Raw genomic sequence first — 16,759 nt, 5'->3', positions numbered from 1 at the left:
AGATGTGGAAGATGGAGCCCCGGATATGTAATAGAAAGCCATGTGCAACCTTGACTGCAGCCACCACACCTGCACCCAGTACATCTGCCTTGCCGTGAGCTCTGCTCTAAGAAACAGGGAGGCAGACTATGTCATTAGAGTGCTCAGCACTTAGTAGGCACGCAATTACGGCTCTTATGTTTTTAACCTCCTAGTAAGAAGTGAATCAGAGGCCATGAACTTTGTGCATATTAGAAGATCTCATGGCACTTTTCTAGCTGGAGGCTATTACTCTGAGGATTTGGCTGAGTTCCAGCTCAGGTAATTGCATTCTGCTTCCTAAATTTACCCTGCTGTTTCAATTAGGTACAGCCTTGATGGTTTTCCTGCCTTTTCATGAAATGGGAGGGGACAGGGAATCTTCTTGAACTCCCCAGTTTTGCTGACAACAGAAGAAAAGACAAATGTAACATGACACAAAAGTAACATCTGCCTTTGTAATGAATGAATGATTGCTTTATGTTAACTTCAATGTTTGGCAAGCTTCAAAGCACCAAATAAAGATATCAGAGAGAGCAAAACCCCTTTAGATGGAATTAAGACACCTGTGTCATGATACCTTCATCAGGTAACAACCACACAGGCCTTCTATAGAGCTTAACAAAAAGGGTCCTGGTGGTCTATTCAAATCCATGCAATAAAAAGCTGAGCCACTCCTGCAAATGTTTCCATTTTTATTATTGTAGATATAACCATTCTTTCATAATTTTGCGTAGGGTCATCAGGAAAGACCCATGAAATGTATGAACTAGCCAGTTTCTCTTTAATGCCAGAGATCCTAAAAATAAAGCAGGTTATCATCCCTCAGATGGCCAAAAATTTGAAGTCTGGTAATATCAATTTTGAACAAAGATATAGGGAAAATAAAGCTACCATGCATTGCTGGTGGGAATATAAACTGGTTTAGACACTTTTCATAGCATTTTGGCAGCATCCAATAAAATTAAGAATGTCTCTGCACTACATCCCAGCAATTCAGCCTCTAAGAACACACTCCACTGAGGCTCTCAACACTGCACCAGTAGGCACATCCATAATGCTCACTGCAGCAATATTTACTAGAGAAAAACTGGGGGGAAACACTAAATGTTCATAAAATACTAGAAAAATAGAATGTAGTAAATCCATATGATAGAATACCATGGATTGACCTAAAATATCTAACACTTAAGTTAAAAAAAAATAGAATACAGAGAAATTTGTATGGCTGGAAACCATTCATTAGCATTTATAAAAGGCAATCCTTGCTTTTTTGCTTTTATAAACCCATGGGGATTATGAGAAAGAGCACACACACGCACATACACATACACACACACACACATTTGCAGTGTTCAGTTGCTCAGCACTATATGTTTCTCGGTAAAAGTTGAGGCCCAGCTCCCTTGACAGAGTGGGAAAAGCCAACAACTCACTTTCCTAGTCACACCAATTGCCAGGCATGAATGAGTGCATGATCTAGCTCGCTCACCCTGACTATCCCCCTCAGGGCTTTGCACCTAAGGCCAAAGATGCCAAGGCCCAGAATCAGCACAGAATGTCTAGGCAAGGGTCATCTTCCAAGGGTAAGGTGCACAGAGACACAGCGCCAGCTCCCCTTGTCCTCACAGCTGGCTCCTCTGCCATAGTGGTTGCTGTGGCTGCTTGTGTAGCCTCACTTTGGGGGCCTGCTCATCATCTGAGTCTAGACCACCAGTGTTTTCAGGAATACCACTGCCCTCCAATTCTCTATCAATAGGATGCCTTTTCTGCTTCAAGCAGCTACAGTCTGTTGCTGTGTGCAGACTAGAAACCATAACAGGTGCAACAACCAGCTCACCACGGTGGTGGCCCCTGGGGGGCGGGGTTTGGGGAGAAACAGATCTAGCAATCTGTACTATTTTATTTAAGAAAAAAGGCTCACATACAAATATGATAAACTGTTAGTTGTTCATAGTAGACATTTTAAAAATTGTATGTTTATCACCTGTTGTACTTTTTTAAAGTATTAATTTTTAAAAGATGAAGAGCATGCCATTTCTGGGGTCCCCAGGTGGTTTAGGTAGGTGTCTTTTATTTGACAGATCCCAGGTCTGTTTGCAGCTATATCATCTGAAACCATGTGATAAATACTAAGGAACTGTGCCAAAAACATACTGGACTTAGAAACAAAATGTACAGATTCTCAATATTTAACTTTGTGCTACTACTGAAAAGGGAATTCTAAAGACTATGGCAACAAATAAGCAGGTTCTTTGCAAAGATGTCTGAGCATGCCAAAGAATTCCTTGATTCTCCATTCCTGAACCAAATTTTAAAATACTTAGACTTATACAAACCATGGCATTTACACTGAGTACATGCTTTTGGATTTCTGGGCTGGCAAACCAACAATACAGGCCTGTCAGGGAACTGTCTTGGCAGGATGACCTCTTCACAGGTTTTCATCCCTTCTCTTCATTCATAATGTAAACATGCCCCCAATGATGTACCCGAATATTTACAAGTAAAGACAACTTACTACACGGATGTCCTAACACCTTCACCTCATCGATAGCGAGATAGCCTTGATGTCCAGAAGTTATCACTTCAAAAATCACCTGGAAAATTAAGAAAGATTTACATTATTTATTCATTTTGTCTTACTTTTATCAAGTATCTCCTATATATAAGACACATAATTTCGTTTATTCTCTCACCAATTCATTCATTCATGTACGTAACATCTGCTAGTCAATGTTCCAGGTTCTAGACTACAAAGATAGGCAAGACCCCACCCCAGTCTTCAGGGAGGTCAATAGGTAGTGAATGGGTTAGACAGAACCCCAACATAGAAAACCCATAGTGAAAGGATACTTCGTGGGGTTGCGGGGGATGACACGTACACCATAGGCAAAGCGAGGAAGCTCACATGATAGTGAGTTGGCACAGACGGCAACTTGTTGGTGGGTAAGCTGCTTGAGTGGGAGATGGGGACACCGAGATGGAAGAGGCTTTGGGGTTACCTCTTCAACAGTTTCAGCAAATAGAAAGGATTCCCCACACAAAGCCAGAGTTGAGCTCGTGAGAGATCCTGAACATGAAACAAAGTCTAAAGAAGACTTTTAAGGTTGCACTGTATGTTAAACCCACTGCCATACACAAATTAGGATTGTGGTTGTTTTCCCTCAAGAGACAACGTTAAGATTAAGATTGCTTTAGGAGATCTAAACCTTTTCTGAAGGTTCTGAAAGTAACTCTCTGACCACACTGGACCATGTGGGGTAGTAAGATTTATACAAGTGAAAAAAAATACAGTAAGTGTAATGAAAGAAGAGTACAGCATACTAGAAGAATATACACCTGGAGGACCTCCCATGAGGAGGTGAAATTTGTGCCAATAGCTACAGGATGAGAAGGAGCTAACAGTGTGAAGAGGACCAGGCTCAGTCCTGGGCACATGTGAAGGCCCTGAGGTGGTCGTGACCATGGCCTTCAAGGGGAGCATTGGGACCTACCGCCACAAAGGTCAGCTGTGGCCAGGCTGCAGAAGACTCCACTTTAGGACAGAGACACCAGGAAAGATAGCCTATTAATAATGCAGTGAAGAGACTATGCTAACTGAAAATCAGACAATAAAGCTATGAATCAAGAGGAAAATAATATAAAAATGTCCACAGTGGCAAAATCAAAAGGGCATCAGCTCTGCCTTGATAATTGGAGAAACAAGAGAAGAGGAAAAGGCCTACATGCCTGGAGGTTCTAAGAATGGTGGAGTTTTTTGAGATGGTGGAGCCACTTCAGAGAAATTAAGGCAAAAAAGAAAGAACCAGGGCTGGGCGTGGTGGCTTAGGCCTATAATCCCAGCACTTTGGGAGGCCGAGGTGGGCAGATCACCTGAGGTTAGGAGTTCCAGACTAGCCTGGCCAATATAGTGAAACCCCATCTCTACTAACAATACAAAAATTAGGTGGACGTGGTGGCATATGCCTGTAATCCCAGCTACTCAGGAGGCTGACACAGGAGAATCGCTTGAATCTGGGAGGCGGAGGTTGCAGTGAGCCGAGATTGTGCCACTGCACTCTAGCCTGGGCAACAAGAGCGAAACTCAGTCTCAAAAAAATAAAAAAATAAAAAAGGAAAGAAAGAACGAACCAGTAAAAGAGTTATCAATTTTCTTAATCTGATTAATTGACTAAAGGTGTCAGTTGTCAGGCTATCATTTAAAAGATCCACATGAATGTTATTTTGACCTCCATTTACACACAGAATGAAACTATCTCACCAGGGAACCATGACTCATGATGGTAAGTCTTAAAATACAACCTAACCATTGCACTCTTGGAGATTCATTCCAAAGAAACGTAAACTTTCATTCATATAAAAATCTGCACACATCATGTTTACAGAAGCTTTATTCATAATAGCCAAACAACAGAAACAGCCCAGATGTCCTTCAGTTGGTAAATAATACACTGTGGTCCATCCACAGTATTAAATACTACTCAGCAATAAAAAGGAGCAAATTAATGATGTACCTAACAACTTGGGTGAACTTCCCGATAACTATGGTGAGTGAAAAACACCAATCCCCGAAGATCATGTACTCTATGATTCCATTTATGTAACATTTTGTAATGTTAAGATTCTAGAAATGGAGGACAAATTAGTGGTTGCCAGGGGTAGGAATGTAGGAAGATGAGGCAGGAGGGAGATGGGTTTGCTTACAAAAGGACATCACCACCACTCCTTGTTTTAGTGGAATTGTTTAGCATCTTCACTGTGGTGGGAGATACACAAGCCTATTCAGGTAACAAAGTTGTACAGAACAAATTGTACATATTTGTACGATTGTACAGAATGCAATTGTACTATAGTTTTGTAAAATGTTAGCATTCTGGGAAATGGCAAAACATGTACTCAAGAATATCTTTTTTCTTACTACTGCATGTGACTCTACAATGATTTCCATAAAAATTTCAATTTATAAAAGTAATTATAAGTTAACATTTACTAAGCACATATGTTACATACACTAGGAAGATATCATTCCATTACCTCATTAGTTCATACAAAAAAATCAAGAATTTCATGTTTCAAAAAAATGAAATCTTTAGATACAAAGCAATTGTCCATAAATGCAATGAGTCTATCGTAGATGCAATCTTTAGACTCAATTTTTCTGATTCCAAATATGATGTTTCCACTTCTACACATTGCTCAAACAAAAACTTTGATCCTAGGTCTGCATTATTTTGTGTATGCGATGGATGTGAAACTGGAGAAAGCAATCAGCAGAGCCCAGAGTGGAAAAGCTCAAGAGGCTTCCTGGAGTACAGGGACAGAAGCCATCCCAGAAACTCTTGCTAGACTAGATGACACTGTGCCACAACACTATTACAATAACATATAACACAGGGGAGAGGAAAGGCACAACAGAAAACCAGAAATGAAATAAAACTTCATCCTGTTCGTAAGTTTAATAAATAGTTTCCACTGACAATACAAGAGAAAGGAAGATATGCACAGATATTCCTGCAATGGGACCCTGCTAATTTATCTCTCTACTACTGAAGTCTATAAGAAGACAATTGATAGTACAAAAGGAAAATGAATATCGAGAGCAAGTAAAGGAAAAAGCATTCCTGAGGCTCTCAAAACAGGTCCTCTGAATAACAGTCATATCCTGCCTCCCAGGAAACAGCTACAGTTGGCACTGCAGGAACCTGCAAGCTGCTCTGATACAATGGCTACTGCAGGGACAGCTGAGGGGTGGCTGCTGATGCCACCACTACCAGCTACCCAAGAGCACGGGTGTTCTGGTTAGAAAAATGTATTTTGAAAACCAAACGCAAAAATGTTCATCAGACCTTCCTTCATCCCACCTGCCATCCTCTCTTCCTTCTTCTCTCTTATTCATCCATGCATTCATTCATTCAGTGAACTCAAGGCTCTACTGAGTGCCACCTCTCTGCCAGGCACTGTGATAAGCACTTGGAATATATCATGGATAGAACAGCTGAAGAAATCTTTCCTCATCAAAACTATCTTTCATATTGAAATTTTATTTTGCTGTATCAACTACAATGTCTGAAGCTTCTAGTAAAAATTGAATTATCTTTATTCTTTGAAGGGAATGCATTACCTTTTAGAACATAGCGTACATGTGAGACGTGCTCGTGTGGATCTACTTTTAAGTTGATCTGTATGTGTAAATTTAATCCACAATGTTTTGTTTAAACCTATACAGGGCCATACCCCTACCAAAGCAAAGGAGAGTGAAAAAAAAAAAAAAAAAAAAAAAAAAAAGGCAGAGAAGATCTGAGACCTGGAAAAGCCATCTAGACTTCTCTAGATCTGTTTTTTCATCCATTGCGTCAAAGAATGGATGACTCTCAGAAGTTTTACGCTAAGAAATTCTGAGTCTTTTAGTCCAAATATTTATAAAATATCTACCGCATGCTTTGGAAGATCTAAGCAATGCAGACAGTTTTATAAAATGTAAGCTTTAGTTAGGGAAAAAACAAGAAACATGAATGATGAAAGAATAGAACAAGATAGCAATGGCCAAATGACAGATTCAATAAACACAGCTCATAGCAATGGGATCCTTTCCTGCCACAGAAGCATGACTCCTCCCCTCCAAACAAGCCAAGAAACCTGTGCCACAGCCACACAACCCCCAGTGCAGAGCTTCAGCCTGCTAGTATCAACTCACGGATTTCCCAGCAACTATCTGCCTTCATCCCTATGGACTAGAGGCAAAGAGAGTCTCAGAAACAAGCCAATGCGCCCCATATTTCCCAGCAAGATGACTTGTCAGCAAGGCCACAACAAAAGAATTAAAGACAAGCTTCTATCTGCAATTTTATTTGCTCCCCTCAGTCTTCCAACTAGAATATCAAGAGGCAAAGAAGGACAGCATCTGATTACAAATATGTTTCCTGCCCCCTCTGAGTTTAATTAGAAACTTTAAAAAGTAAACTTCTCAAACTTCAGGTTCTGGCACTGACTTAAAGCTAATTGCAGAGTCAAGAAGAGAAAAACAATCTTTGTTGATACGTTTATGTGTGCATGTCTACCCATATATACATACAAAATTAATACATAATATATAAATAAGTTTCTTATGTTACACATTTGTGTCACAAGTTTGAAGCAATAACTTCTATGTTTATTAAAATCATTTTCTAGTTCTTTCTTAGAAACTTGTTAAGGGACTTATAAGTACAAGTTTTATTAGCTGCTTCATCAAGTTTACAACTTAGTATACAACTGTTTCAACACATACTACAATTATAAAGTAGGTATGAGCTGTACTGGAGAGTTTCCTATTGTGAAATAAATATGACTAAACGAAGCTATCTGAATTTAGATGCTATACAGTAGTCTGAGATTACCTATTTTAAACACCCAACCATTGAGAGATTTCCTTTGTATTTTTTCTAACAAACAAGAGGATTAAAACATGCAGCTCAGGCGGGGCGAAGTGGTTCATGCCTATAATCCCAGCACTTTGGGAGGCCAAGGTGGGTGGATCACAAGGTCAACAGATTGAGCCCATTCTGGCCAACATGGTGAAACCCGTCTCTACTAAAAATACAAAAATTAGCCAGGAGTGGTGGTGTACGCCTGTAGTCCCAGCTACTCGGGAGCCTGAGGCAAGAGAATCGCTTGAACCCGGGAGGAAGAGGTTGCAATGAGCCAAGATTGTGCCACTGCACTGCAGCCTGGCGACAGAGTGAGACTCCGTACCAGAAAAGAAAAAAAAAAACATGCAGCTCAAAGGATGAGGCTCATCTTAAACACGTTTCTTATAAACAGATTTTGGAATTCTGTTCAAGGTTCCATTGTTGTGAACTCTGGCTATCTGGCAAATTTTCCATTACGTATACCTCTCCAGCCAGTGCCCTTATAAGGCTTCAAAAGCAAAGATAATCTTTTTTCTCTTTTTGTCAAATAAGGAACTACTCTAATGAAAAGTACAGGTATTGCTCTAGTGAAGTATACCAAGAGTGTGCAGAACCCAGTGGGAATCATAGGAATGTTTGAAAATGCCAGCATCCGGGTCGAAAAAGATTGAGGTCAGAGGAAACAGTAACATGAGAATACCAACAGTACCATTGGAAAAGGAAAAAGGAAACGTGTAAGAAATTGATTTGGGGACGTGCCATGTTCATTTTTATGAAACAGAACAAAATATATTGAAAATATTCTATATTAGAAGGTTTGAATATCTTATGGAGCCATGTACCAAGTTTTTCTTCAAAAAGAATAATTTAGCAATTCAAAAAAAACTATTTATTCGTATACTTCCACGTCCCAGGTATCCTTTGCATATATTATCTAATTTTCTCCCGTCAATTATGTGAGGTAGGTCATATTAGCTCCCTTTCAGGGATAAGATGACTTAGAAAGGTTAAGTAAATTTTCTGAGTTCACACAAGTAGTTACAGAGTTGGGTCTAATCCTAGATCTATTTTGCTTCCAAGTCTGGACTCTTTTCATGTTGCCAAACTGCCTAACTAGCAAGTATGAGAGACTATATGTATATTGAATACATTTACATACCTATACACACACACACACACACACACACACACACACACCTTTTAATGTATAGATACACAGGTTCTAAAATTTTTACATCCAGATTTATAAGAAATATAGCAATTGGGAAGACTGATATGGCATAGTTTTGACAGCATCAAGTTTAATACAAGAGTTGGCAAACTACAGCCCGTGGCCAAATCTGTCCCACCACCTGTTTTTATATCGCTCACAAGCTAAAGATGGTTTTTATAGTTTTCACTGGTGGGAGAAAACAGAAAGAAGAATATTTTGTGATACAGGAGAATTATATGAAATTCAGATTTCAATGTCCATGAATAAAGTTTTATTGGAACAAAGCCATGTTTATTCATTTACATGTTGGCTATGGCTGCTTTTATACAACAGCAGCAGAATTGAGTAGCTGCCACAGACAGCGTTTGGCCTGCAAAGCCTGAAATATTTACTATCTAGCCTCCTGTTTTTAGAGAAAACTTTCCTGCTTGGCTCACCAATGCACCATCATTCCTCTGATTAACAAGAAAGCACATGTCAAAAGCAATACTTTATCACAGCCAAATACAATATGCCTTGCGCTCCATGGGGGAGCCTCACATTCCAGCAATGAGAAGAAGACCCTGTCCCTGGCTTGACTTGTTTTCAATTATATTACATGTGTGGTTTTCTAAATACCCACTTAAGTTTGTAATATCATAATCAAATTTTTAAAATACATATTTGCAATATACCAAAACAAAGCCAGAAAAATTACTTCATAGGCCTCAAAATATCAGAAAAATAAAAAATAAAATAAAATAAAACCTAACTCATTTAGAAGTCAAAAATCTTCTATAAAGACACTGAACTACTGAGAATTAGTAACACTTTAATATTAAAACTTACCTTAAGATCTCATTTTATACCATCTTCTTTTGTGTTAGCTAAATTTGGACTAAATTGTTTTTGTTTGTTGTTTTTACTGAAACAAACATTTTTAGGAAAAATGTTTTTGCCCTTTAGCCCAATCTAAATTGTGATTATTTTAAAAGCTGTGGGTCTGACAGAATCACAGAGTCACCTTATTATGAAATAATTTTGTCACAACACAGAATTTAGTTTTGTATCACTTTTTTTGGACTTGCCTTGACAGAAAATACAGTCAATCCTCATTATTCAAGGCAAATTTGTGAATTTGCTACTCCCTAAAATTTATTTGTAACCCCCAAAAATCAATACTTGCAAAGCTTTCATGGTATCTGTGGACATGCACAGAGCAGCAAAAAAAAATGTGAGTTGCTCAACACACATGTTCCTAGCTGAGGTCAGGCAGGGCAATGTTCTGTCGCCTTGTTTCAGCTCTGATACCATAAAAGAGTATCCTTATCGTGGTCTAGTTAGTGCCATGCTTTTCCATTTTTGTGCTTCTTTTTGGTGACGTTGCTTTTTAAAATGAACCCAAGTATAGTGCTTCAGGGCTGTCTAGCGCTCCTGAGAGTGCAAGGAGGCTAAGATGAGCCTTAAGGAAAAAATACATGTGTTAGAAGCGCTCCAGTCAGCATGAGTTACAGTGCTACTGGCCTTCGCCATAGGTTCAAAGTTAATGAATCGACAACATAAATTACATACGGCATCTTTAAACAGAAACACATATAAAATGAGGTTATGTATTGATCAGTAGACAAAAACATTACAAAAACATTGTGACCAAAGGCTCACAGGAATCTAACCCCATATTTCCTACAGAAGTAGTTCAGTATTCACTAATTCAGTGTTCTCTGTAATTTCACAGAACATAACTACTGCAAATAATCGAGAATCAACTCTATTCACGTGATGTGGTTCACTCTGAGTCTCCATTTCAAAGCACTGTTTTGCTGATAACGCCCAGATATTTGCAGCCCTGGGATGTAAGAAAATGTAGAATAGAAAGAATCAATATTCATTCAATCTCAACTAATAACATTTCAGGAGACAAGATGTTGTATCCCTATTGCCTTTGGAGACTGTGGGAAAAGCCATTTGCTTTTAGAGAAGAAACAACTGGTTAAACCAGTTGTTTAAACTGACTATTGCTCTCATTTGCTCATGAAAATCCATCCTGGTTGCTGGCCTCTGAGAGGTTTGACATCAGGCTATCCTTCAGATGTCTGCCAAACAGGAGTGATGCGGAAGCAGTTTAACACCACAGCCTCCCTGATCCTCCCTGCTTCAGTGAAGAGCAAAATTAGCTTTCCACGCTGCCACTTTTCCTTGCTACGTGTAAGCAAAGAAAGGGGATTTGCTTACCAACACAGATACTCACCAAGGAAAATGTGCTGGTGGAAGTCATTAGTCAGTTCCCTAGAACAAAGGGGATTAAACGTCGGTTCTCCCACACATTACCTACTCTATCCTTCTGGTTTTGATTTAAATAAAATGCAAAGGTAGGTCACACCCATTTACAAAAACTTTGTCTTGTTTGTGTCAAATGAGTTACATAAAAATAAAACATATACAGTAAAGTTTCTGTAATATTAAAGAGACCAGGAAAAACCACAAAACATGTCACATTAAGAATCAGGAGCAAAATATTCAAGCATTTGTATTTGTATTGACACGTTATCAGAAAATAAAATAAAAATCTACTTTGGGGGAAAGGTAAAGGCACTCAAAAGACAACAAAATTTGCAATGGAGCTAATTATTAGTGCTTGCAATGTTATTTTTAAATGTCTTCAACTGTTTTTCCTACCAACACCACAACCTTCCTCACTTTTCTCATTGTTTCCTCCTTCCCTTTAGAGAAAAGTATGATTAATCATAGGTCATATACTCATTCAAGAGGCCATGCACAGAAATTAAGGTAGAGGACAAAAACATGGCTTAGAAGTCATGAAGAACAGGGTTGATATGCATATAGCAGCAGACCATGCAGAGATTAAGATGGTAAGCAATAGAAGTACTTATCCTTCATCATCACATAAGAAGTACAAGTTAAGAATGAAATTTAGAGATGTGGCAAGTTTTAAAAAATAATCAAAAATAAGATCTTTGAGGATGAAAAAAACATCATGCAAATTGTTCTATTGCCTAAATACAGTTCTAAGTCAATATTAAACTGACAACCTACTGTGTCCCCAGTGGTTTCTTGAAACATATTGTCTTTTTTAAGCACAAAATGCAGAGTATTGGGGCATCTACTAGACTAGCTTTCCTGCTTGAGAGTGATATTTCACTGCCACAGCAAATTCCTCACATCCTCTAGAGGCATGAAGCAATTCAATTGTCTTGCACTTGGAATAAGGGCTATAGCCAAGGAATTTATGGAGTCAAAGTATGTTCTATTTTTCAACTGGCACATATCAGTATTTCCCAAGTGTACTTCAGGGAGCACTAGACTCAAGAAATACTCAGCAAAGCCCAAATTCTGGCTCCAGCTGGGCACCCACACTCGCCATGTGTCCTTCCTGGAGATTCAAAAACACTCCTAGCCTCCGAAATGGCCTGCAGAACGAAGCAGTTCTACTTTGTTTAACCCAGTGCTTCTTTCCATTTGGTCAATTAATGCCTCCTAACATTCCCTGGATTTGTGGAACACAATCTAGAAAAGACTCACCAATTCAACTCTAAAACACTGTCTCTAGGCAGCAAATGTATGTGGGCCTGCTGTCACTTAGCTGTGGCTTTATATGGCTTTGTAGTAAAATCAGTGGGCTGAAGGCAAATACAGCAAAGAAACAGGCCCTGAGCTAGCTGTTCAGGGGAATAAAGTTTGCAGCAAAATGTGAAAAGATAGGTAAGATCAAGTCATCCCTATTCCCTCAACTCCTCATTTACCAGGAAAGATGTCAGACTGATAAGGGTGAATCTTGGTTTAGTGCCCCTCTCCCCAGTACAAGCTCCTTTGAGTCCTTGCTGCACAAAGAACTCCGAGCAGGGCCCAATCTGAATCCACACCTAATCTTCTCCCAGGACCCTTCAGTATATCTAAGGCATTTGTTTTAACAAGGAGGCTCTTGTGAACCAACAAGGCTCTCATATTTGATGACTTTCTCCTCCCATTCCCTATAGTCCCTGCCTACCCTCCCCAGCCCCACTTCTTTATGGAGAACCATGGGGGAAGGAGATTTTCAGCTACCTATGTATTGTTTCTCTTTTTAAAGCAACTATTTATATTAAAGATCACCACCTCCCTGGCCTCTGACTGGGCTCAGAATCACTGTCTTCTGAAAGCAGAGAGGAATGCTGAAATTCTGGGTGAGAGCTGAGGCTTCTGGGGTGCATGCATGATTAGAATATGAAGAAATCCGTGGCTGGCTCCTTTGCCTCAGGGTGTAGGGGTGGGAAACAGGAGGCGGGGGTGCAGAATCAAAGCAGAGTTCTTTTTTTTTATCAGCACAATAAAGCAAGAGGGCGAGTGCATGAGGAAAATATTCTTCAAATGGCAAAAAATCAATGTCTAAATCAAAGGAGGCAGGTGCCCTGAGGATGGCAGGTATCTGCCCTTCCCCACTGCTTCCCAACCACAGGAGGGCGGGTCCACACAGAAGCAATTAGGAAAAACATTAATTAAGGAATTAAATATGTGTTAATCACTAAATACTTGGCAATTTATGTTTTAAGGAACAGTAATTAACCTGCAATTAGCTGTATTCCATGCAGGTTACCATTGTGATGTGTACCTGTAGCATTATTCTACCATAAATAGTAAAAACTACACAAAATGACTACTGTGGTAAGAACACTTTACTCTGCTAAGAAACTTTTCAAAATTCTATAAACGTCTAACAATGTTAATATTAAAGCTAGAAGAAAAAACTGTGAAAGTAAGAGATACCTAAAAAGACCTATAATGGTTATCAAAAGTACACAAGACACTTGTGTCTAGATTGACTGAAAACTTCCCCTAGTCTAACAATTGCAGAGTTCAGATGCTGATCAAGATGAAAATTAACTCAGTATTTTGTAGCCAAAGCGAAGTGAGAAATGGATGTTCTGGAAGAAGGTCCAGAAGGTCATGGGAAATGGCCAACTGAAGAGCCCAACACAGCGGTCCCTGAATGCAACCCAAGGGCACCTGGTCCTTGAGATGCAGTCAAACAAGTCCAGGGAAGGGAGAACTGCATGGACCCTCACAGAACCTCACCTTGCAGTGCTGTATGAGAGCAGTTCTGGAATGTTCTGACAGAAGGGAACTTGGTTCACTTTGTCTCATGCAGTGTTTCACAAAAGGATTTGTTCCTGGAGCCCTTTTTCATTTAACACCTTTTGACATTCCACTAAACACATTTAGGAAGCGCCTTAGCAGGGAGAAAGCATCAACTATTAACTGGTCACCTTTTTACCATCTTCCACAAATCTTAACAGTGGCTCAACAAACTGCCACCACTTCTTAAGAGGCTAGAATATCCCCAATGTGCTTTTCCTTTCATCTTCAACCCCTAATTACCCCTAATTACTACCCCTCACCCCGCTGTAATTAGGAAAGGGAGGCTCATAAAGTTTAAATTAGTTGCCCAAGCTTCTAAGTAAGCAAGGCTGATATTCAAATCCCATTCTTTGTAACACAAAGTGTATGTTCTTTGACTGTCCTCTGATGCTGCCCATGTGGAAACAATTTATAATATGAAATTCCTTTAAAAGAATTCATCAATCAATTTTCACTCATATCAAAACTACTTACTAGTGTGAAATTTGCTTATAGAAATAAAGTACTGTATGAAGTATTTTAACACAAAAATATTTCAAGTATACATGAACCTTATATTAATATTTTAGAATTCTAGAATATATCCTGCAGCCTATGTAATAATTGTAGAGGTGGTGTCCAGAGGAAGCTGACTTCCTGTGCCCTGAGAGAGGGCTTCTCAAAGCCCATATCCTATTATCTTGTCTTCAGCTTTCAGGCCTAGAAACAGCCTGAGAATGCATCACTTGGATACTGAGTTTTATGCACCATGTTCATATAAGAAAATGTTACACACATGCATCCATGCACACACAATACTGGGAAAAAAAAAAATATATATATATATATATATATTTTTTTTTTTTTTTTTCTGAGACGGAGTCTTGCTCTGTCACCCAGGCTGGAGTGCAATGGCGCAATCTCAGCTCACTGCAAGCTCCGTCTGCCGGGTTCACGCCATTCTCCTGCCTCAGCCTCCCGAGTAGCTGGGACTACAGGTACCCACCACCATGCCCGGCTAATTTTTTGTGTTTTTTAGTAGAGACGAGGTTTCACCATGTTAGCCAGGCTGGTCTCGATCTCCTGACCTCATGATCTGCCTGACTCAGCCTCCCAAAGTGCTGGGATTACAGGCATGAGCCACCACACCTGGCCTGGAAAATATATTTTTTATATTTTGGAATCAGAAATATAATAGTCAAAAACCAGAGTCACATTTTCAGGCCAGTACAGAACTTCTTATAAAAAAATCTATATGGGAAATTATATCAAAAGCAGACGGGCTCTTGCATGACTTATATTTCTGAGAGCATCAGACTACAACAGGCATCTCCTCGGTACATGTGTGCTGGCCCCATGGACTAGGGACTGGATCTGCAGCCCAAGGAAGCCCCTCCCCTGGCTCAACTTCACAGCTTATTTTTTGTTTGTTTGTTTTGTTTTTTGTCCAGGCTTTTCTTCTGACCATCTCTAATTAGGCTGACACCTGAGGCCAGGGGTGAAAATTGGATTTGGTAGGTGTCTTCCTTTTACTTTATATCTGTGAATACGGCCTGTCCTTCTTATCCCAACTGGGAAACCTCATTCAGGTCTTACACAGCGATTTTAAGGCCTGCAGTTCAGCGTCTGGGAAGTTTCCTGCTGACATCTCTCTTGCCGCATCTACAATGTGCCATTTACCTAATAGTTTATATTGCTATTAGGGCAATGATTTCAATTTGTTTATTGCCCAGCAGATAAAGGGGAAATAATAAGGAAGTGCTACCTTAACTCTGTCTTTAAAAATTCCAAGGCTGATGCTTGGTGGAAGTGCTCAGGAATTAAACAAACAAGTGGGTTTTCAGTAGATCTATACCCTTTATAGATGTTCATCAGGAGTTGGTAGTAGCCCACCTGCATGAGGGCGGTCAGTGTTAACAATATTTTTGCTCTGATCTTCTTCTTCCTCATTTTTATTTCCTCAAACAGGTTTTTAGGAGAGTGGAGATTTAAAGTCAGGATGTGGGCTTTTTATTTTCATTATATACTTAATTCTTAGAACAAGCAGAATGGGAAAGGAGTGACTGATAAATCTAAGATTCAAAATAGTCCTGTCGAAACTAAAAGGCCAGATTATTGCTTTGGAGCTTTTTTTAGGTACCTAGCCATCCAGTCGTTAAATGTTTTCATGGATATTTGAAAAGAAGACCATGTACTTGTAACAACTGTTCTTTTCTCAAGTTTCTGCCTTGTGCTTTGACCTGGATTGCATTATTATTGTTTATGCAAAGAAAAAAAAGGAAAGCACAAGTTTTTCCTGTATATTATATTTCCATTTCCATTTTTAAATAAAAATTTTCCCAACAACAACAAAAAAAAAATAAAAACTTAGCAACACTGTATTGAAGAATCTCTACAAATCCATCTTTAAAATCAAAGTATGAAGCTATTCCTAATGAATCTATCAGTGCTATGAACTGAATGTTTGTGTACTCCCCAAGTTCATGCTGAAACCCTAATCCCAAATATGGTGGTATTAGGAGGTGGGCCTTGGGGAGGTGATGGGGCCACGAGGGGCGAGCCCTCATGATGGGAGTAGACCTTCATAAGAAGAGGCGTGAGAACTCTTGCTTCCCTGACCTCCCCCTAACTGTGTGAGGACACAGAAAGAAGATGACCATCTGCAAACCAGGAAGAAAGCTTTCACCAGAATCTGACAACGCTGGCACCCTGATCTTGGACTTCTCAAACTCTAGAAATGTGAGAAATATTGTCTGTTGTTTAAGCCATACAGCCTGTGGTATTTTGTTACTGCAGCACAACAGACTAAGATATCAATGAAGCAATACATTCAAAAGTGAACCAAAAAGCTAGGAGAAAAAACTTCTAACTTAATTTGGCAAATCATTTACTGCTCAGTAAAGTGTGAGAGATCACAGTGAAAAGTGAGAGGGCTTAAAGGTTAGGAGCAGAAGTTCACAATTGGGAAGGTGAAATATGTTATCCAAAGGTGCTCAAGAAAGTAAGAATTCACTGAAAATGACAATGGCCTGAAATATATAGGACC

The 16,759-nt window shown here is 39.4% G+C and overlaps 1 protein-coding gene across 6 annotated transcripts in view; it reads right to left on the bottom strand.

Moving 5' to 3' along the window:
• The window catches only part of PTPRM (protein tyrosine phosphatase receptor type M), an 840,314-nt gene that overhangs the window by 496,396 nt on the left and 327,159 nt on the right, over positions 1-16,759 (bottom strand). For 5 of the 6 annotated variants that reach the window (XM_058438632.1, XM_058438634.1, XM_058438633.1 and 2 more), the window contains exon 4: positions 2,540-2,618. The exons of the other annotated variant lie outside the window; for it this stretch is intronic. In XM_058438632.1, the coding sequence (XP_058294615.1) occupies positions 2,540-2,618 (79 nt within the window). The remainder of the gene's footprint in view (positions 1-2,539; positions 2,619-16,759) is intronic. 6 annotated transcript variants of the gene reach the window in all.

This window comes from Hylobates moloch, unplaced genomic scaffold, assembly GCF_009828535.3.
Source record: "Hylobates moloch isolate HMO894 unplaced genomic scaffold, HMol_V3 SCAFFOLD_5, whole genome shotgun sequence".
NCBI classification, from domain to species: Eukaryota; Metazoa; Chordata; class Mammalia; order Primates; family Hylobatidae; genus Hylobates; species Hylobates moloch.
The sequence above is the reverse complement of the archived record's forward strand: the minus strand, read 5'-3'. Positions and strand labels throughout refer to the sequence as shown.